Source organism: Cetorhinus maximus, unplaced genomic scaffold (genome assembly GCF_964194155.1).
Source record: "Cetorhinus maximus unplaced genomic scaffold, sCetMax3.hap1.1 HAP1_SCAFFOLD_271, whole genome shotgun sequence".
NCBI lineage: Eukaryota > Metazoa > Chordata > Chondrichthyes > Lamniformes > Cetorhinidae > Cetorhinus > Cetorhinus maximus.
In genome coordinates this window covers 268,171-291,345 of record NW_027596231.1, presented here as the reverse complement: position 1 = coordinate 291,345, position 23,175 = coordinate 268,171, and the positions used below count along the sequence as shown (strand labels likewise).

General features: G+C 43.0%; 1 protein-coding gene across 1 annotated transcript in view; it reads left to right on the top strand.

Moving 5' to 3' along the window:
* The window catches only part of LOC144673105 (uncharacterized), a 158,928-nt gene that overhangs the window by 131,484 nt on the left and 4,269 nt on the right, over positions 1-23,175 (top strand). Inside the window, exons 116-127 of the mRNA XM_078535094.1 lie at positions 34-375; positions 565-624; positions 907-966; positions 3,972-4,031; positions 4,592-4,651; positions 5,327-5,383; positions 6,123-6,517; positions 8,920-9,094; positions 9,203-9,435; positions 18,110-18,293; positions 18,404-18,614; positions 22,225-22,400. Of these exons, the coding sequence (XP_078391220.1) occupies positions 34-375; positions 565-624; positions 907-966; positions 3,972-4,031; positions 4,592-4,651; positions 5,327-5,383; positions 6,123-6,517; positions 8,920-9,094; positions 9,203-9,435; positions 18,110-18,293; positions 18,404-18,614; positions 22,225-22,400 (2,013 nt within the window). The remainder of the gene's footprint in view (positions 1-33; positions 376-564; positions 625-906; positions 967-3,971; positions 4,032-4,591; positions 4,652-5,326; positions 5,384-6,122; positions 6,518-8,919; positions 9,095-9,202; positions 9,436-18,109; positions 18,294-18,403; positions 18,615-22,224; positions 22,401-23,175) is intronic.

Here is a 23,175-nt window from a genome sequence, read left to right as displayed (position 1 = left end):
GTGTTCTCCTACATTTCTCCTTTTCTCTTACAGAGCTCGTCTGCCATGGCAAATGGTCACCCTGGATTAACGAACATACACCTTCTGAGGGCAGCCCAGGCGATTTTGAATTGCTTGATCCCAAACATAATGAATACTGTTCCTTCCCTACTGAAGTAATCACTAACATTCAGTGTCAATTTGTTGATCAGCCTGAGAGACCAATCAGCGAGTCACCAGACAATGTGACATGCGACAAAGACAAAGGGCTCAACTGTGAGGTCTCTCAAAGTGCTTTGGAGGAGAAAAGATTTTGTTCTGACTACCAAGTTCGCATTTGCTGTGAGCCAGTGTCACCAGTGAGCACAACGACCACCAGTACAACCTCCACTTCGGGTAAGTGATACTTGTTTAATAACATAAAGCAGATAAAGAAGTCATGATACCTAGTGAGTAGCTGTACTTACCAATTTCCTCAAGATTTGTGCCTTAATATCAAGAATGTATCCCAGTTGTAAAATTCTCAATACTGTAGGATTTGGAATTGGAATTCGGTGATTTTGAATGTTATTTTCTTGTCAGCAGTGTCAACAACAGCACAGGAAACAACTACCACACCTGTGATTGAGAAAACTACTACAGCAGGTAAGTGATGTCTCCTTTCACTATTCACCGGCAAGTCTGTTCAGACTGGGATGCTTTTCTCTTTTGCAGCTTTCAAGAAATCTCCGTCATTCATTCAGTCTTGTACACGCTTTCTTTTCGATGTAAATGGTTGAAAATGTACTTAAATCTGAATCATCAATTAGTTTTGTAACCATCACTTTTGTAGCAAGATCAATGTGATAGTTTTATGGTCAAACTACACGAAAACTGTGGTATTTATATCGTGGTGAAGTGGTTTTCATTATTTGTCTTGTTCCCCAGAAGGGGTCACTACAACAGTGAAACCAACAACAACTGGGTACACGACTGGTTCCACACCGGGTAAGTAAAGCCCTCTTTTGATGAGCATCAGCAAGACCAGGAAACAAGTGCAATAATAAGATAATGCTGGAAAAGTTCAACAAGTCTGCCAACACCTGCTGAGTATTTCCTGTACTTTATGGCTTTGTCTCAGATTTCCAAATACACAGTATTTTGCTTTTACACTAGTGAAACAAGTGATCTTCTTCCAGCACACACTAGAAGTTCATGACTTCACCACTGGTAGATACTGTGACCTTACTTTACAAAGGGAAATGGATGAAATTTTTATTCCTTGAAAGAAGGTCGATGAGAGGCCGGGGCTGAGGGGAACTCTTGTGTGCATGAGTGTTCACACCAGTGCACTGTTCTCAAATTCGCCTTTTAGGCAACGTCAGTCCATTCAGTCATGTGGACCTGATGTGGGTGGAAGTGATTGAATATATGGAGACATCGGGATCCAGATGTGCTATTTTACACATCCTTTTTACAGCAAAGCCAATAAAATAAATCTTACAGTGGAATACAATTAGCCTTTATGTTGTATTGCAGTGGGTTTGATTATGTCTCTTGTTCTTCAGAAGTGACCACGACAACAATGAAATCAGCTACAACCAGGTCCACTCCCGGCTCCACACCGGGTGAGTGATGGCTTCTTTCGATATACAGTAGCAATACCAGTGACACGAGCTACCTTAATTCCACAACTTCCAGACAGTGGAAGTCCATTACTTCACACTTGTCAATTTTTAGTCCAGAGCTTCCAGAGTGAACTGGGTGATAACTGACACGTTCAGACGAAGCTCGATCAGAATGTGCACATGAGGAAATATGTTTTATCCATGTTTCTGTATGCACCGATCTCTCATGGAATCTAATTGCTCACCAATGTTTACAGAATCTTTTCCTAAATAACGGCCTGACATTTACATAATATGGAAGATGTTCATTGCACGTTGATGGTGATAGGCAGCATCTTTTTTGAAGTCCAGTGGGTTCAAAAATATATCTTATCAAAGGATGTTCCCCTTAGAATGTTTCGATTGTTCATATTCTTCCATTTTCTTCTTTCACCTGTAACTTTAAAGGATATTTTTGAAACAAAACCAAATATGCAAATATTGAATTGTCTTTTTCCTGTTTAAGTTTGGTCCTTTGTACTCGAAGTTAGTTGAGGTTGTCAGTAGCTGTTGTCAATACTTTCCTCATTCTTTATTCCTTATTGTCAATTAAATAACCAAATGCTGGAACTGTATTAATGCTGCTGAATTTGCAGTCAGAATGCAGTGGTTTTCAATGTTTTCCTTTTCCTTCAGAAGTGCCAACTCCATCAACCGTAACAACAACTGTGTCTACAGCCGGTTCTACAACTGGTAAGTGATGTGTTCTTTCAATATCTCCCTCTTGCCTGTTAGACTGTCCCTTGGGTTCGAGGATGACTTGTTTCCATTCCGGTTCGAGGAGCTCTACCATGGCAGATAAGTCCAATGCACAATCTGCAGGTTCTGCCACATGCAGGGCAAATGGTGATTTGAGGGTCATGTAGATGACTTGTTTGGCGGTGTGTGTGCTCTTTCCGATGACTCGATCTTGTCTCTGCGACGAATCTCTCGATATGTCCGGTGTCTTCCCAAATGAAACCTCTTCATTTTTGACAGTCAAAGGCCAGGGACTCCCATGGATCCAGCGGGATATTTGAGCTCTTCAGGGATGCTTTGAGGACATCCTTGAAGTGTTTCTGCTGCCCTCCTGGGAGTCTCCTGCTGCGGCCGAGTTCCAGGTGAAACTTTTGGAGCTGGTATCAGGCATTTATATGACACCTCTTGCCCAGCAGAGCTGGTGTTGAGTAATTGTCACCTCCCTGCTCGACATGTTAGCTAGGGAGAGGATGACCCTTGTCTCAGGTTTGTAATACTGGATTCAAATACTCTTTTCAATTACTCTTGCAACTCCGCCTAGATCAACTTTGGCACAGACAATGCAGGTCCATCAGTTCAGTCCTTTAGACCCAAAGCCAATTCCTTCTGAAGGAATTATTTGAAAAGTTCACTATTCTCAATCTGCAAACAATGGCATTTAAAACAATTACAAAAGCGCTGTTGTGTCAAGTTCTCCCGGAGGAGTTTTACCCCATCGGAGGAATTAAATAATGAATGTTTTAAGAGTTTTAACTGCATATTTGGACACTTCTTCCCAAATCTATCTCCTTTAGTTGCCAATTATTCTCACACACATTTTCATTACGATTTTCCACTCTGTTACTAAACTGTAAAATTTCCACTTCAAGCTTCTCGCAGGCTGAACACTTTTCAATTCCATTGGAATTTTTGCCAAATATTGTGAAAAGAATTTCCCTTTTCTATGCTCTTGACATTATTAATGTTTTAGAGCATGATCATGAAATAATGCATTTGAAGCATTTACAAATGCTAACTTGCTCCTCTCACATTTATGGTTCTTATTTACATATTTACCATTTCATAATATCTTCATGTTAAATGATACTTGTTTAATAACATAAAGCAGATAAAGACGTCATGATACCTAGTGAGTAGCTGTACTTACCAATGTCCTCAAGATTTGCGCCTTAATATCAAGAATGTATCCCAGTTGTAAAATTCACAATACTGTAGGATTTAGAATTGGAATTCAGTGATTTTGAATGTTATTTTCTTGTCAGCAGTGTCAACAACAACACAGGAAACAACTACCACACCTGTGACTGAGAAAACTACTACAGCAGGTAAGTGATGTCTCCTTTCAATATTCACCAGCAAGTCTGTTCACACTGGGATGCTTTTCCCTTTTGCAGCTTTCAAGAAATCTCCATCCATTCATTCAGTCTTGTACACGCTGCCTGTTCGATGTAAATGGTTGAAAATTTACTTAAATCTGAATCATCAATTGGTTTTGTAATCATCACTTTTGTAACACGATCAATGTGATAGTTTTATGGTCAAACTACATGAAAACTGTGGTGTTTATATCGTGGTGAAGTGGTGTTCATTATTTTTCTTGTTCCCCAGAAGGGGTCACTACAACAGTGAAACCAACATCAACTGGGTACACGACTGGTTCCACACCGGGTAAGTAAAGCCCTCTTTTGATGAGCATCAGCAAGACCAGGAAACAAGTGCAATAAAAAGATAATGCTGGAAAAGTTCAGCAAGTCTGCCAACACCTGCTGAGTATTTCCTGTACTTTATGGCTTTGTCTCAGATTTCCAAATACACATTATTTTGCTTTTACACTAGTGAAACAAGTGATCTTCTTCCAGCACACACTAGAAGTTCATGACTTCACCACTGGTAGATACTGTGACCTTACTTTACAAAGGGAAATGGATGAAATTTTTATTCCTTGAAAGAAGGTCGATGAGAGGCCGGGGCTGAGGGGAACTCTTGTGTGCATGAGTGTTCACACCAGTGCACTGTTCTCAAATTCGCCTTTTAGGCAATGTCAGTCCATTCAGTCATGTGGACCTGATGTGGGTGGAAGTGATTGAATATATGGAGACATCGGAATCCAGATGTACTATTTTACTCATCATATTTGCAGCAAAGCCAATAAAATAAATCTTACAGTGGAACACGATTAGCCTTTATGTTGTATTGCAGTGGGTTTGATTATGTTTCTTGTCCTTCAGAAGTGACCACGACATCAGTGAAATCAACTACATCCAGGTCCACTACCAGCTCCACACCAGGTGAGTGATGGCTTCTTTCGATATACAGTAGGAAAACCAGTGACACGAGCTACCTTAATTCCACAACTTCCAGACAGTGGAAGTCCATTACTTCACACTTGTCGATATTTAGTCCAGAGCTTCCAGAGTGAACTGGGTGATAACTGACACGTTCAGACAAAGCTCGGTCGGAATGTGCACATGAGGAAATATGTTTTATCCATGTTTCTGTATGCACCGTTCTCCCATGGAATCTAATTGCTCACCAATGTTTATCAAATCTTTTCCTAAATAACGGCCTGACATTTACATAATATGGAAAATGTTAATTGCATGTTGATGGTGATAGGCAGCATCTTTTTCAAAGTCCAGTGGGTTCGAAAATATATCTTATCAATGGATGTTCCCCTTAGAATGCTGCGTTTGTTCATATTCTTCCATTTTCTTCTTTCACATGTAACTTTAAAGAATATTTTTGAAACAAAACCAAATATGCAAATATTGATTTGTCTTTTTCCTGTTTAAGTTTGGTCCTTTGTACTTGAAGTTAGTTGAGGTAGTCAGTCACTGTTGTCAATACTTTCCTCATTCTTTATTCCTTATTGTCAATTAAATAACCGAATGCTGGAACTGTATTAATGCTGCTGAATTTGCAGTCAGAGTGCAGCAGTTTTCAATGTTTTCCTTTTCCTTCAGAAGTGCCAACTCCATCAACCGTAACAACAACTGTGTCTACAGCCAGTTCTCCAACTGGTAAGTGATGCTTTCTTTCAATATCTCCCTCTTGCCTGTCAGACAGTCCCTCGGGTTTGAGGATGACTTGCTTCCATTCTGATTAGAGGAGCTCTAAAATGGCAGATAAGCCCAATGCAGCATCTGCAGATTCTGCCACATGCGGGGCAGATGTTGTTTGGATGGGCCTGTGATGACTTTTTTGGAGGTATATTTGAGCTCTCCAGGGATGCTTTGAGGACATCCTTGAAGTGTTTCTGCTGCCCTCCTGGGAGCCTCCTGCTGCGACCGAGTTCCAGGTGAAGCTTTTGGAGCTGGTATCAGGCATTTATATGACACCTCCTGCTCAGCAGAGCTGGATTTGAATAATTGTCACCTCCCTGCTCGACATGGTGACTTGGGAGAGGTGACTTTAGTCTCAAGTCTGTGATACTGGATCCCAATTCTCTTTTCAAATACTTTTCCAATGCCTTAAATTTGCAGTGTTGTGGTTTTGATTGCTTTTCTTGTTCTTCAGTAGGAATTACTATAACAGTGATAGCAACAACCACTGGGTTTACTGTCAGGCACTACTCATAAGTGCTTTAAAAGTTGTTAATGTTGTACTGTAACCAGATTAACAGGAAAGTTTTCTTTTTTCTCTCCTACTTTCATCTTTGTTCCACCTGACAGTCTGTTCATCTCAGTCAACATTTGGAAATGATTTTGTCAGCTGCCTATTTATATTCCATATTAAGTATGTCATTATCTTTTCCTACAGAAGTGATTTGCAATGGTGCATGGTCTGACTGGTTTAATGGAAAAACGCCATCTATTTTTGACAAAAATGATTCCGAATTACTGGAGCCAATACGCGACAAATTGTGCCCTGTTTTCACTAATAAAATAAGCCACATTGAATGTGAAGCTGTCAAATTCCCACAGCGTCCAATCAGTGAAACAAAGGACAATGTCACTTGCGATGTAGAGAAGGGACTGATTTGCAGTTTCAATGAAGAGACTTCTCTGAATGCCATGATGTGTTTGGACTATAGAATTCGAGTCTGCTGTGAGTCTGTAACGCCTTCGACCCCGAGCACAGTTTATCCAACGTCAATAATTAGCTCAACGAAAGTTATACCTGCATGTTATTGTAATCGACTGCCTCATAGAAAAGTAAGCTTCTTATTGCAGGAGTTCTGATAGTCAATATAAATGACATTGGAAGCAATAATTTTTTCAATTCAACTTTAATGTGTTTTGATGATTGTTCTGGGGAAAGTCTAGGTTCGTGACTCGCGGTGAAGACTTATAATACTGTTATCACAGAAGCAGAAGACTTTGTTGAAATAAATGGAAAGAAAACATTATTACAAAGGGAAAGAAGGAAGTTATGAAATGATGATAGAGAAAAAAAAAAACACTGTTAGAAGAAGGAATGCTAATGAAAGAACTAAGGCAGAAAACCAAGAAAGAGAATAAGGACCAACATTCCAAATAAATTGGAATCGGGATTGATTAGTATGCATAAATACACATAACCTTAAACATAAAATTAGGGTATTGTAAACATTAATAACAATAGAGGAATATGATTTATTAGCTAAAGCAGGGACATGGCTTATATTTGAACAGAACTGCGAACTTCGTATTCCTGGATACACCACTTTCAGGAGAACAAGCAGGGCAAAAAGCTGGATAGAGTGGAAATGTTAATGAAGGGCTGTAGCATAGCACTTGAACATAAAGCTTTCCTAGGGGATTGTTGGAAGACAGACTCCACATGGATAGAGTGAGAATTATGGAGAAAATTGGTGCAATTTGCAATGGAGATTGCAAGCCACCCTATAGTGGAAATGAGATGGAGGTTGAGATCCACAAAGAGTTTACAGTTGTATGTAAGAATGACAGGGCAATAACAAAAATATAACAGAAGTAACTGCTTTAACAAGGCACCAGAAGACTTGCAGCACCTGTAAAATCAACCCCAGCAGGGGCCACCATTTCTTAAGAGAAATGGGAGGGAAATTGAAAAATTAAATGTACTGATCCCTGAAATGATCCCCAAAACTGCAGTCAGACACCTGCTAGCTAAGTAAGCTATTTGAACTTCTAAACTGTGCAACACTCTGGCTACATTGCTCAGTGGAAGCCAGCTCACCTTGGGAGTAGGTGATGGTGTAGTGGTATTGTTGCTGGGCTTGTAATCCAAAGATCCAGGACAATGCTCTGGGGACCTGGGTTTAAATCCCACCATGGTAGATAGTGGAAAAATCTGGAATTAAAAGTCAAATGATGATGAACCCATCTGGTTCACTAATGGTTTAGGAAATCTGCTCTCCTTACCTTGTCTGGCCTATATGGGACTCCAGACGCACAGCAATGCTTTCTGATGAACAAGGACAATTAGGGATGGACAATAAATGTTGGCCTAGCCAGTAATGCCCACATTCCAAGAATGAATTAAAAAAAAAACTGTGGCATGCCAACTAGAAGATCAGCTGGAGTCAGGGCTGCATCTTTGGGCTCAAATTCACTGAAGTGGAAAATCCCTGTTTATTTCTTTACCTGTTCAGCATTGACTGGGTTTCTAAGAGCCAGTCATTTCAACAACATCGTTAAGGTAGACACCATTTTTGTGCCTTTAGCACACATCAGGAAATTGCACATTGTCTGCCCCTGATTTTCCAACCTTTACAATCAATGGATGGAGAGCACGATTTACCAGTTTGCGCTCCTACTGTGTGAAAGGATGGAGGGAGGAACAGTCGGCACTGCAAAATAGAACATCTCCCCAACAATTTTCCAAAAGGATCATTGTCCCAGTTTTCCTCTCGGGGGGTTTGGCGGTAATATTAACTGGAGTATATTCTGCCAAGAAGTTCCATTTAACACTTCATCATTTGTCATTGGCATGCTTCAGTTGCACCTGATGGTGATCTATTGGGTGCCAGGCTAGACAGAGGAGGAAGTTTGGGGCACCTGCAGTTATTAAGGGGGCATTAAAGGGACAGCCTCATGAGAAGGAATTCTTGCAGATACTGGGGTAATATTTTTATCCAGACTCCTTCAGATGAAGAGTGGTGTAGTTTTTAATGAATGTACCTGTGCCAGATGATTTGTATGCCTTCATGTTTAAGGTTATATTCCCGTGAATGTAGTGCTGCTGTGTAATAGCAGGTATGGCAGCAGTAGCCAAGTCTGCCATAAGAGGACAGTATTGTGGTGCCCAGTAGTAGATGGAGGAGCAGAGAAAACAAGAATTGATTATGATGAATGAAGGTGCAGGAAAAAGCACAACGAAACAATTTATTCCAAGCAGAAAAAATTGTTTAAAAACGGACAAAATAAACAGAAACCACATCAGATAATGGCAATGATTATTCAGTTATTTTCAGGCATTCTGAAAATACTAATAAGCAAAGATAGCATTGAATTTGATAGGCAACTTTTTACTCTTGTGTACAAACTGCTAATGTTGCTAGTTAGAGTACAAGTAGGGATAAGTATAGTTTCCATGTTTAATAATTAAACCAACTCAAAATTTTCTATGAACTTTTTGCTCCTTTTCTTTCTAGTGCAATGAAACTTGGGAGGAAGGTTGCTCCAAAATTACTTGTTTGGGAAAAGATATCTATTCGATAGTAGACGTGACATGTCCATCACTACAGAATAAACCAACATGCAGCAATGGCATAGAGCCTGTGAAAGTCCGAACTAAAAATGGCTGTTGTGAGAAATGGGAATGTGATTGTTAGTATCCTTTCTCTGTTCAGCAATTTAAGTTAAATGCCCATTTGGAAAATTGTAGCGTTCTTGCTTTACTGCCATATTGAAATTCTATCTTTTTCTGACTTTTAGGTGAATGTGAAGTATGGGGAGACCCACATTATCGTACATTTAATGGCCTGCAATACGACTTCTTTGAGAATTGCACATATATTCTTGTTGAAGAGCAAGTTCCAAAATACAATTTCAAAATTCTATTGGACAATTATTTTTGCTGGCCCAGTGTGCCTAAATCTTGTCCAAAAGGGCTAATTATATTTTACAATGGAAATACTGTAGCTATTTCAACTGGGGATCAGTATGTGGTAAGTGCTTTAGAGTATTGTGGATTATTATGAACAGATACTATCAATTAAATCTATAATCTAAGCCTAACACATTTAGGAAGCCAATAATAAAATAGATTTAAAAGCAAAATACTGCAGATGCTGTAAAGCAGAAATAAGAGCAGACAGTTCTGGAGAAACTCAACAAATCAGACAGTATCTGTGGAGAGAGAAATACAGTTAAAGTTTCGAGCCCAATATGACTATTCTTCGGAAACCCAAAAATGAAATAAATTTGTTGGTGCCCTTTCAACTGTCTCTGTAGAAATGGATGGACCAGCAAATTGCCTGGAGTCACACAAAGCAGAAGTTCATAAAACTAGTCGCCTAGTTAGTCAGATGGTGGTAATAGGGACTACAGAAAGGGAATGGGTAGCCAGTGTCCTGCTCCAGATTGCTATCAGTGATTCTTGTTTGACAGTTTACAGTGTGAACTTTTAGAACACAAATGGGCTTAACTGTGGTGCACTCACATTTAAGTAGCTTTCAAACGCGCACTGACAGAATCACAAATTTGAATGGTCACTTAGACAAGGCAGCAGAGACTTTGGAACCATACTCAAGTATCATTTAATGCTTTTAGGAGTAGAGACAAAAGCATTATCCAGTGCCAGAAAATACCTCCTGATAACTGGAAAGGCTCAGTCAGCATCCAGAAATTAATAGTTGTTGACATTTGCATAGCTACAGGTAGAACAAATGGAATCACTGAGGATATCTATGAACTCACAAATCTCGGATAGCACCTTCCAAGAAAGCCTAAACCACTATGAACTAGTTTTTTGAAAGGCCCACGTATGTCAGACCAATAAACCCTCTCCTTTCTCCAGCAATCCTTTACCCTGTTCCTTAAGAAAAAAACTTGTGTTTATATATTACTCAGAAACATATGGGAGCACCTTTCTTACACTCACTCATGAAGTGTAGTAGTTCGTATTATGCAGGCAAACATGCATCATAGAAAGATTAATTTACTATTGGCTAAGAGAAGTATGCTGAACAAGACATTGGAGAACACACTGCCCTTCTTTAAACAGTAGCATGGGATCTTTAGTATTCACCAGAACGAATGGAGCAGGCAGATGGGACCTTAGTTCAACACCTCATTCAAAAGAATGCAACCCTGACAATGCAACATTCATTCAGCACTGCACTGTTGTGACAGCTTAGAGCAAACAGACAACAGACAAACTTGCATTAATATAACACCTTTCACAACCTCAGGGCATCCAAAAAGCAGTTTGCAACCAATGAAGTACTTTTGAAGTGCAGTCACAATTTTAATATAGATTATGTACTAAAGTCACTCCTGTTTCCTCATGTTAAAGAGTACTTTTTGAAATTGTTTATCATTATCAAATACTAGACTAATGTAGATTAGTGTTAGTGTCGGGCCCTATTTTAAAATTTAGAATATAAATTATGCAACATGATTTCAGTTAATTTCATCCATCCTCCATATCATTAGTCCACTGAGATGAGGCCGGGGTTTTCTGTGCCCACTGGCGTTGGGCACGCTCAGTGGTGTGAGCGGACAATGTGGTGCAATCAGTTTGATGGTGGTGTGAAACCAGCTCGCGACCGCCCGCTCAGCCTGCCGATGACGGGCCACATTTCCCATCATTGGACGCCGGGAACCTCATTATAATACATCTGCATATATATATATTAGGTCAGCCCACCGGAACCGCTCCCCCCTCCCACCGCTGGATCGTCTGTCCACGTCAGCCGGAAAACACGGCTATGCATTTCACAACAGCATACAAAAGGCGTGCACTTGGTGGCCTGCACTTTGAGGGGAACTCGGAGGTGAGTACACAGTAACGTTGTGCAGTGCTCGCCAGGGTCGCCTGTTGGGCTGCAAGGTTGAGGCCAGTTTGGGGGGGGGCAGGGCTTCCCTGAGATTGAGGCAACTTGAAGTGGGGAGGGGTCAAGAGTTGCCCCAGGGTTGAGCAACTTTGGGGGTTGGGGGGGCAAATGCTGCCATGCAGTTGAATGTAGTGCATAAGCATTCGTGGGGGGTCGTGGGGGGTGGTGGGGGGAGTGGTGTGGTGAGCAAGGGATGCGGCAACACATTAGGAACATCCTTGTATAAAGTGACCATTCCTCTACAGCTGAGACAGTTCAGGCGCAGCCACATTGATATGATCGGAGTTGGGCTTCTAGCTTATCTGCCCACTCAAGCAACACAGAGGCATCAAAGTGCCACCAACTGTTCCAGAGCTTTTCAACCCCCCTGGCACAGACTGCATAGTTATGAGCATTTTAGTGGACTGCAGAACTTTTGGACGACTGCACACGTTGTACAATCTCCTTGCTGAAACTGGCCATGGAGCAGTCACTGCTGGAGGTGCTCACAGCCCCTTGTAATGTCAGCATCCGGTTTGGACCAGTCTCCCCATGGCTCAACCTAACAGGGAAGCCTTGCAGTGCAGGTTAGGAGAATGCCTGCATCTGAGCTGAGAGCACAGCATGCAGCCCATGGGCAAATGCCGCCAATCGGTTGGAGTGGGGGCGGAGGTGGGCGTGGTTTCAGGCAGCCATGCAGCGCACTAATCTCTGGCCATCCAAGTGGTGGCCAGAACTCTCTGGGAATCGTTAAGGGACTTCAGGCTTAACCAAGGCAGGTTCTTAGTACACCCAAGCTAACCCACGCGTCTCTCTCTTTCATTCTACAGGAGGAGCACATCAGGAGCATGGAGCCTGGTCATCTAGCTATATGCCTTGTGGCTTACAGAGAGCGAAAATGACTGAGAAGAGAGCAGCTGAGGCGCCTGGTTCTGCAGATGCAGGAGCAGCACCCTCAGGAAGAAGGGGTGGCTAGGGCTCCCACACATGCTGCTGAAGAGCCACAGTGAACCATCGCTAGTCGGTGCCTAGCTAGACCCAGGGCCTATAGACACCGCTTTTCATTCCTGCAGATGACCGAGAACCAGTGTCGCCAAAGACTGCGCAGTCTAGGGAACTGGTCGGTCACATCTGCCACCTGCTGCAGGATTAGGCGCCACAGGGACATGGAGGGCATCCACTGCCAATGGCTGTGAAAGTGACTGCGGTGCTCAATTTCTATGCCAGTGATTCCTTTCAGGGCTCAACAGGTGACCTCTGTGGGATCTCACAAGCCTCCGCCCACAAATGCAGGAGGTTGCGGATGCCATCTTCACGAGGGCACACAAATTTGTACATTTCGCCCAGGACCAGGACAGCCAGGATGCAAAAACGATTAGATTTGCCCAGATCTTGGGTTTCCCAAGATTCCCAAGAATCGACTGCACTCATGTGGTGCTCAGGTCTCCGTCACAACAAGCAGTCAACTATGTCAACTGCAAGGGATTCCATTCGCTGAATGTGCAGCTGGTGTGCAACCATGTGAAATGCATCCTGCAGGTGTGCACACGGTTTACAGGAAGTGTGCATGATTCCTACATTCTCAGTTGGTCACAGATCCCAGGAGTCTTCCAGGGTCCACAGCAGGGATGGCTCTTCGGAGCCAAGGCCTACCCGCAGAAGACATGGCTAATGACACCCGTTTGGCAGCCTCAGACTGCAGAAGAGCAAAGGTATAATGAAGCTCATGCTCGAGTAGACCTTCAGGATGCGAAGATGAGGTTCCAGTGCCTGGACTGGTCTGGTGGAGCCCTGCAACACAGAGGGCATCACGCATCATTGTCACCTGCTGCACCCTTTACAACCTGGTGCTACAACAGGGAGACGAGCTGGCTGAGGAGGAGATGGAGGATTTGGAGGTCTCCTCTGATGAGGAGGACACCGATGGGGATGAGGGTGAGGAGGTCCTTGATGCGATGATGACAGAGATGAGGCCCTCGTGCGGGCTAGATGAGACAGGAGCACTCGGGAGGCCCTCACAGCTGCTAGATTTGTGGAGGATGATGACAACATGCAGTGAGGTGACACCATGGATCCTCACATTGCATCTGTGAATGTTTGACTCCAGTCTGGCTTATGGCAGTGCGAATAGCCTCTGTGAGAATGCTCCTGTCATGGAGACGCAGTGGAGACCCTAATAGTTGCTCGATTGCAGGAGGACGATGACAACATGCAGTGAGGACACTCCGTAGATCTTCACATGGCCTCTGAGAATGTCTGATTCCTGTCCGGCCAAGGGCAGTTTGCTTGCGTTCTGTGATCAGGGTCACATCAAAGAGATGCAGCCATGAAACTTTAAAAGCATCTGATGCTTTGTCCGCCTTCAGCACTTGAGCCCTTCAGGAGCACAGCATCACTGGTCACAGATGCTGAAGAGATGGGGGCCAGCCCTACCTTAAAGGTGCTGAGAGCACACAGAGACAATGAGAGAACTCTGTGATGCCTGCCCACTACTTTCTGGCAGCAATGACAAGCGCCATCGAGGTGCAGGCATCAATAATGTGTCCAGGGAGTGTGAGGCTGGACCATCACTGTGGTCTGAAGACTGCACAAAGCACAGGGAAGAGGCCCTGGACCGGGGCAAACTGGCCTTATCTTGTGCAGAAAGGTTTCACATCTGAGTGACAAGAACACTGCTCATCAGAACAAGGAGCCACAGGCAGGGAGACATTCTTGGGAGTTTATTGACAATAGTGAACATTATGTACAAGTGATTAACACCAGTGCCCAGACTGTGCAACTAATTCTCCTTAACTGTCCTAACCTTGCCGCTACATCTTGGTGCTCCCTGGACATCCACAGCAGAGGTGGAGGCAGCCTGCTGACTGATATTGTCTGTGATGACCTTGGCGGGCATCCTCTGGAGGGCCCAGATTTGGAGGGCCCCGGCCTGCTTTCCAGGTCCTGCTGTGTGGCAGTGGCACCCTCCTCGGCCTGTGGGGTTGGAGCTGCGGAGGTCACAGGAAGATTAGATGTGGATGGGCCGGACACTCCACAAGTCACCTGGATGGATGGCCCCGGGGTTGGTGGGGGGGTGGGGGGGGGGCGGTACACTTGCTGATCCTCCTCCCTATGGGTGCCCAAGGGCATTTGACTGACTCCTTGAGGAGAAGGTGTAGCTGGAGTGAGATTGCGTTGCCCAGCACCCCTCTCGCATACACACTGTTGGAGACAAATATGGCTTCAGCGATGGAGTTAAGACCGTGTAGCAGTGCAGGAGTGACATCCTGGACCAAGGTCTCCATGGCGGCCGCCATCCTACCAGTGTTGACCTTGGTGCATTGGCACGTTGGTGCTATCACCTCAGTCTGAAGGTGGATGGATTCCTCCATCATGTCTTGCAATCTGAGGAGTGCAGCGGACATCCCTTCCTGATGTTCCCGAGCTTGCCTTTGCAGCTCCAGCAACTTTGACATGACCGAGTCCAGAGGCTCATCACCTGACTCGGCCTCAGCAGATTTCTAGCCTCTGGCAGTCCTCCAGACCTGGAAAGTCCCTGCCAATACTTGCAGTGGATCAGACAGTGCATTGTGATCCTGAGGCTTCTGTAAAGCTAGGTCCCACTGAGGTGTGTACCTCTGCATGGTGCAGGGTGTGGGTGAGTGTTGTGACGGGACTTCAGGGGGAGTGCCTTCTGATTCATCTTCAGAAGTTTCTTTGGGGCTTGATTGGAGGCCCTGGGCCATGGACTCTGTCGGCTGTTTCCCAGAAGTGCCTGTGAAAGCAAGGGGAGATAATTAGTGCATGGCAGTGGCCTGTGAAACAGGACACATCACTCACAGAATGGTTATCTGATGGATGTTACACTGCTGGATCCTCACTTGGTAGAGCAGCACCGACCTCACTGTCAGCACCGTCCAGCTCCTCGCCGGCCAGCTGGAAGGCTCGGTTTTCAAAGTCTGTGAGGGCCTCGATTTCAGACATTCCTCCATTGGTCTGCGACCTCTCCCTTTTGTTGTGTGCCAGCTTGTCCTGCATGAATAGAGATGGAGAGAGTGTAAGCAGGATGCCTGCCACGCCTGAAGATAAGTAAGCCTGGCATGTGTGGTTGGTGAGTGATCCCATGGACTGGATGAGGATGATGAAGGTGTGTGTGAGAGAGTGAATGGCGATGTCCCTTGAATTGGCAGTGAGTGAGATCCCTGTGAATGTATGATGGGTTTGTGAATGTGTGAGTTGAGTATGATGAGGAGATTGAGTTGCCCTGGTGGAACGGAGAAGATCATTCATCCTTTTGTGGCACTGGGCGGCTGTCCTCTTTTGAAGGGTGTTGGCCCTGATCACAGCTGTCACCGCCTCCCAAGCCTGGTCGGTCACACCCCTGCCCATCCTGTGGCCAGAGCAGGAATAGAGGACATCACGGTGGCCTCCTCGGCATCCAAATGTTGTTCCAGTGATGCGTCACTAAACCCGGGGGCTGCAGTCTTTTTGCCTTTTGTGCAGGATTCCTGGGCTGGAAGCACGGAGATGTGTGCTTGCGGCTGGACTTTAAATACGGAGCTCGGTGTGATGAAGCGGTGAGGTGATGGCCTGGCAGGCGAATGAGTGCCCGGAATGAGTCCATGTCCAGGAATGCATAACTAATGCAATGGGCTTGGGGCAATATGGCCCATAGTGGAAACCTGGGATGATTCCGCCCAAAGTGTTTACCACCATATTAAATCTATCATGAAACAAGTACTGATCAAAATAACCTTAATTTCTGGATTCCCGTCTGCTGTTAGAACAATAGATCCTGGTATTTAAAAACAGTGCTATCACTATGTTAAACTAATGACCAATATAGCAAAGCATTAAGAGTGTTAAACATCACGACAGCCCCCTGTCATTACTCATCTGGTGTATCTCATTTCTATCTCTCACTTTATTTGATTCATAAGCTCCAGTTAATGAAGTTTGCAGGGGTTCCCGTAGCCCCCCTTAAACAGTTCTTAGATTTTAGGATTTATAAAGAACATAATTACAGAGGCACAATGTTCGGCTCAATCAAGATTTTGATGTTTTATTGAACACACTAATGTCCCTAGTACAGGTACTCCTAACATTAGTTAAAAGCAACACAGGAAAACCCCAAAATTAAAACAATCTGCCCTCGGTACAAAACTTCCTGCGGCTGGCTGAAATTGGCAACCCAATTCCCAGCTAATCCAAACACAAAGTCACCACAATTCGGTTTGAAACTTACAAAATACAGGCAAAACACTACGTCTTGTCCCAAAACCCTCAGGCCAATCTCACTATGATATGGCTGGAGAAAAAACACTTGCAGATTACCGGCAAAAACACCACACTTTTGCCCAAACCTTTACAAAAGCCCCAGACCAATATTGCTACGATTTGGCTGAAATCACTTACAACCCCCACCATGGCTGGTCTGTCCGATGTTGATTGTAGGTCCTGAGTCAAGGTAACCAGCCCTGACCTTTCTTGCAACTGTAGCAAAAACACTCTCGATATGCTCTTCTTTTTATAATAATTAAGCTCAGACATATCAAATATATTTCCTATTGTTAGTGCTGTTCCAATGTCTGGCAGTCAGCACTCTTACACGCAGAGTCCAGATGAATGTGATTAGATCACGCTGGTTGAAACATATAGGTTTTTCCCTTGGGAGATATATCCCAGACGAATATTATCAATTCCCATTGTATGAACAATTCTCCTGCTGCTTGAGGTAACACAAGAACAGCACCTGGCTCCAAGGTTAATTCTCCTCTTCTCGGGAGGAACCAATCGTAGTTGCAATGCCAGATTCCAGTCCTATTGTTTGTGGTGCAGACCTTAGTGGCAGTACCATCCTTTGAGTGTATTGTAATGATGACGTGTTCTTTGTGCCACTGTATTGGATAATCAGACTCTTAATTGCATGAGTTAATGGCATTTCCCTGGTACCATTGTTCCACGATACAATCAGTCAACGTCCAAACCCGTTTAATCAGCCACTGGGCAGAATCCCGGAGCAATGGCAGGTTTTCACGCCGTATCATCCCAAACCCAACGTATTACTTATGCATTCCTGGGAAACATGCCATTTCCATGGCTGGTGTGCTGTCATTCGCCTGCCACGCCAACACCTCACCGTTTTAGCATGCCAGGCGCCATATTTAAAGTCCAGCTGCATGTACACATCTCAGTGCTTCCAGACCATGACTACTGTGGGGAAGATGTCCATGAAAGGCAAAATGACTGTAGTCCCCAGGTTTAATGACACGTCACTGGAATGCCTTTTGGATGCCGTGGAGGCCCGCCGTGATGTCCTCTACCCTCTCTCTGGCCACAAGGTGGGCAGCGGTACTACCAATCCAGCATGGCAGGTGGCGGCAGTGGTGATCATTGCCAATGCTGCACAGAAAAGGTTGGCCATCCAGTGCAGACAGAGAATTAATTATCTCATCCATACTGCCAGAGTAAGTCAACCATCTCATCGCTCTAAACTCGCGCCATATTGTCCGCTCACGCCACCGAACATGTGCAATGGCAGCGGGCACAGAAAATCCCAGCCATTGTCCGAATTAACCCCTTGCTGCCCAGCCCTGTGCTGTTGGCTGCAGATGAACTTTTGTGTTTTATAGTTCCAAACATGAGGTCAAAACATGTCCGTGTGTTTGGATTTTTTTTATTCCATAAATTTCCCAGTTGGAGGAGATTCCAATCCTACTAATTGCATTGAAACATAGGCTATACTGCATTAATAAGATATGTTGATTTGGCTTTCTTTCTTGTAGCTTACAAAGTTCTCCTAAATTTGTATTATTTACTTTCACAGTTAACTGTCAACAAAAAAGAAGTGAGTCTTCCCTACAAGGCAAAGGGATTTGAGATTACTGATCTGGGCAGAATCACAAATATTTTTATTCCTGATATTCGAACAAGTATCACTGCTCTCCGCAATAACTTTCGGATCAGAGTGCCGGAACAATACTTCTTTAATAACACCCAAGGCCAATGCGGTATGTGCTCTGTGACTACATAGACTTATATAAAATTATATATTGGGTAATTTTGTTGGTAATATGAACTTTGCTACATAACACGTTGCATCATCTTTTTCTGGTCTTAGGATCCTGCTCACACTCCCAATCCAACTGCACTAGAAAGGATGGGACAGTCGAACCACCTGACTGCTGCTCCAGCACTGCATATGACTGGAGAGTTGATGATCCCAATAAACCTTATTGTTCAGTACCTCCTCCTAATGTTCCTTGTATCCCAACTACTCCTGCACCAACATGTAGACCTGAGAAAACAGTCTGTGATATCATTGGAGGAAAGTAAGCAAACTCATTCTTCCAATTTTTCTTTTCAAAAAAGCTACCTGAAAGACAACCTACAAATGCATTAAATTATGTCAAATTGCATCGAGTCTGAAGTACAGAAACAGGTCATTCACCCTACTGATCTCTACCGGTTTATGTTTATGTTCCACATAAGGCTCCCCTACCCCTCTACATTTAACCATTTGCATAACCTCATTCCTTCCTCCCTCATGCGCTTACTTAGCTACCCTGGATTTCCTTAAATTAATGATACATATTTAAAAGATATCTACTGTCTTTTGCAGCTTGAATTCTTCATGCAATTTGACTTTATTTAAATAAATAAATATTGCTGGTGCAATTGGTTCCCAACAAATAACATTTATAATCAAATATTTGCAACAGGAGAATGAAACTAATATTCAATCATTAATAAACTTAGTGAACCACAAAGATGGATAGCAATTTTACACAGGACCTATCAAAAAGTGTAGGACTGGGATCATTGTAGGCTAGCTAAAGTCATGGTCAATGTTTCTACTTTCTTGAAAGCTATCAAGTCTTCGCTGTTGGAAAGACAATAAAGTTCTCACATCAATACATTCTCACTTCTGTAAAGGTAATAGGTGCAGAATTGTCTCATGCTCAGTATACCTTTTAGTGAACCATGCCTGCATAATAGGGATTTACTTTGGGCCACCTATGTCATGTCATTAAGCTATGTCATTAAGTGGATTAATTAAGGAATGGCAGACCATGTTTGTTAAAAGTAAAAGTTTCTGCTTAAAACCCAAAGGGTAAGAAGTATCATAAGGCCCTGCTTTCATGATCTCTGTTCATACTGAAAATCAAGATTAAGCGAGCTTTTGCCTTTCTGATGATGACAATGTGGTATGTATGGACTCTGGAAAAGCATTTGATAAAATGCTACATAATATCTTTGACAACAACATTGTTGCTTATGAAATAAAAGGGGCAGAAGGGATACAAAATTGGCTAAGCGACAGAAAGCAAGAAGCAGTAGTAAATGGCTGTTTCTCAGACTGGAGGAAAGTATACATTAGTGCCCCCCGGGTGTCAGAATGAGGACCACTGCTTTTAGTGTTATATATTAATGGCTTGAGTGATCAGGGCACAATTTCAAAACCTGCAGATGACACAAATCTTGGAAAGATAATGAACAGTGAGGAGAATAGTGATAGACTTCAAGAGCACATGCGCAGGCTGATGGAATGAGTGGACACATGTCAGATAAAATTTAACACAGAAACATACAAAGTTATGCATTTTGCAAGGACAGACAATATAAACTGAATAGTACAATTCTAATGGGGGTGCAGGAAGAGGGATACTTAGGGGTATATGTGCACAAATTGTCAAAGATGACAGATCGGGTTGAGAAAGTGATTATAAAAGCATATGAGATCCTGGGCTTGCTAAATAGAAGCATAGAATGCAGAAGCAAAGAAGTTATGATGAACCTTTATTGAATGCAGGCTCAGCCACAACTGGAGTATTGTGTCCAATTCTGGACATTGCATTCTAGGAAGGATGTGAAGGTCTTGGAGATGGTGAAGAAGAGATTTATTAGAATGGTCCCAGTGATAAGGTGCTTCAGTTATGTGGATAGATTGGAAGAATTGGGGTTGTACTTCTTAGAGAAGAGAAGGTTGAGAGGAGATTTGTTTAAAATCATGAGGGAATAGACAAGAGTATATAGAGATTCTGATTCCATTGACAGAATGGTAAAGAACCAAAAGGCACAAGTTTAAGGTGATTGGCAGGAGAACCAATGGAAATAAGGGAAAATTTTTAAGACAGCAAGTGGTTAGGATCTGGAATGCACGGCCTGAGAGTGCGGTGGAGACAGGTTCAATTGAGGTTTTCAAAAGAAACTTGGAGAAAAACATTCAGGGAAAGAAATTGCAGAGCTGTGGAACTAGTTGGATTACTGTAGCAGTGAAAAATATAGGCTGGATGGGCTGACTGGCCACCTGTGCAGAAACCATTCTATGATTCTAATTAAGGGTTGAGAATAAAACTAGTCCTCACTTCAGCAGCAAAATTATTCTTTGTGTGTAATTATAAATGAAATATTGGTGAGCACATATGGCCTGCAGTTAACAAATAAGCTTCCTATGGACAGGTTCAGTGAAATATATTTAATCAGTGCTTAATTCTCAGATATTTAGGTTTCAGACTATCACATTACAGAATCATGAAGCATAGGAGGAGGTCATTCAGACTATCATGCCTGTGCTAGCAATTTGAAAGAGCTATCCAACATCTCGTTCCTTCCCAACAGGCCTGCAGAAGTTTCCTTTTCAAGTGTATATCCAATACACTTTTGAAAAATACTATTGTATCGCCTTCCAGCAACCTTTCAGGAAGTGCATTCCAGATCATAACAAATCATAGCGTAAAAATAACTCTTCTCATAACTCCTGGTTCTTTTGCCAATTGTCATTATCTGTGTCCCTGATCGCCAGCCCTCCTGGCAGTAGAAACAATCTATCCCTATCTAATCTATCAAAAGCTCCCATAATGTTGAACACCTCTATTAAATTCTCCCTTGGGCTTTCTCTGCTCTAAGGGAGAATAATCCCAGCTTCTCTAGCCAGCCCCTATAACTGATGTTCTCTTCCATGGTATCATTCTAGTAAAACACCTCTATGTTCGCCAAGCACTTGACATCCTAGTGTGTGTTTTAGACTATTGATTCATTATTGATTTAACATCAATACCAATTTACATAAATTCCTCCTTCTCTCAATGCTCATGCAGAAATTTAGACATTTCGGGCTTAATTTTGAATGGGGTTGGGGGGGTGGTATGGTAGCCCTGCCCCCAGTATAAAATCCAAACACGGGCCTGCCCCTGCTTGGCCAGTCTGACCCACAGCCATTTAATGGCCATCGAGCTGTTAATTGACTTGAGGTGTGACTTCTGCCCCCATTGCAAAGGGAGTCCCACCTCCAAGATCTTCCGGCCAAACAAGTGGTAAAATGCAGTGGAGGGAGTGGGAGGCCTTTCAGGGAGGGCCTCCAAAGCACGTTGACCCAACTGGCAAGAAGGCCACCAGATTTTACCTCCCAATCTAGACAATTGGCATGGGCCTCCCCACCACAGGAAAAATCCCAGTGGTGGCAGGAGGAGGCCCTTAAAGTGGCCATTAATTGGACACTAATTGGCCTCAATGCGCCCAAGAGTGAGTGGGCCACCTGATTTCTCCCCCACCATGGGTAAATACCCGTAGGGGTGGGTGGGCAAGAGGCATGACATGCTGCCATGGTGCCCAATTTTACACACTCACTGCCTGCCAACCTGCTCCTGGAGTCAGCTGAATATTCCAGAATCCCTGAAAAGTAGTTGTAGCCTTAAAAAGGCTACATTGGTGTATGTATGTAGGTGCACTTAAAGTCACTGAAATGTGTTATATTATATAACCAGTAAATGGCGGTTTACATTCGAGCAAAGCTGTGAAGAAAATAGCTTTCCAATTAAATATTGACTGGTTGCAACAAGCATCAGAAACTTAAACATTTAGTTAAACATATTTTATAGGAATTAGAAGAAAATGGACTGTTCACAATTTTTAAGCATGTTTCTCTTTCTTACTATTCAGGCCATTTGAACAATGCAGAAAGAAGATCAACCTTGATAAGTACACCAAGACTTGTCACTTTGACCATTGCCAGACAAACTCCACTGTTGACTGTACTAGCCTGGAAACTGCTGCTATGGCTTGTGCAAGTATAGGCATATGTGTTAATTGGAGACCTTTCACAAATAAACGATGTGGTAAGTATTTCAAATCTGGAAAATGACTAAATACCTATTCTAGAAAATAACAAAGAAGTACTTGTAAATCCAGGAGAATTATTTTCTTCACAATGGATGGCTGTAGACAAATCCTACTCCAAATCAGATCCCCATAAAATAAAAATGATAGTTTGTATGATAGTGACATGTGGACCATAAATCTCCTTGCAAGTTCTACCAAATTCACATCATTATGCCAATGGGAGATGGGCAGAACACATTGGAAATTGGCAGATGCCAAGGTGAGATAACAGCTTCCAGCTGGGTGTCAGTGGAATCCACAGGGGAGTCCTCCAAATAAATATTATTTGTTTAAACGCTTGATCAGTGGAGGATCAGGACAGAGTAGCAGAGAACTGAGAAAAAAGCTAAAAATAAATTAAGGGGTGAACTTATTAGATTTAATATAAGTAAAAAAAAAAGGCAATGGAGAGAATAATGAGATAAACAAATCTCCAGGACCTGACAATGAATATGCCAGAGACTTGCTCAGAAATTGTCAATGTTCTAGTCGTGATTTTCCTAAACTCTGATTCAGGAGTTGTTCCTTTTGGATTGGTAAATTGCCAATCACTTTGTTATTTAAGAAGAGTAGAAATGTTAACCTAGGAGATTATAGACGTTTTAGCCTAATGTTTATTGTGGGGAAGTTACTGGAATCTATTATAAGGTCTGAGTGACTGAGCCAAGGAACACAAAGTTGTGTTCATGGGCAGATACATGAGTATTCACTGCATGTCCATAATGGCAATTG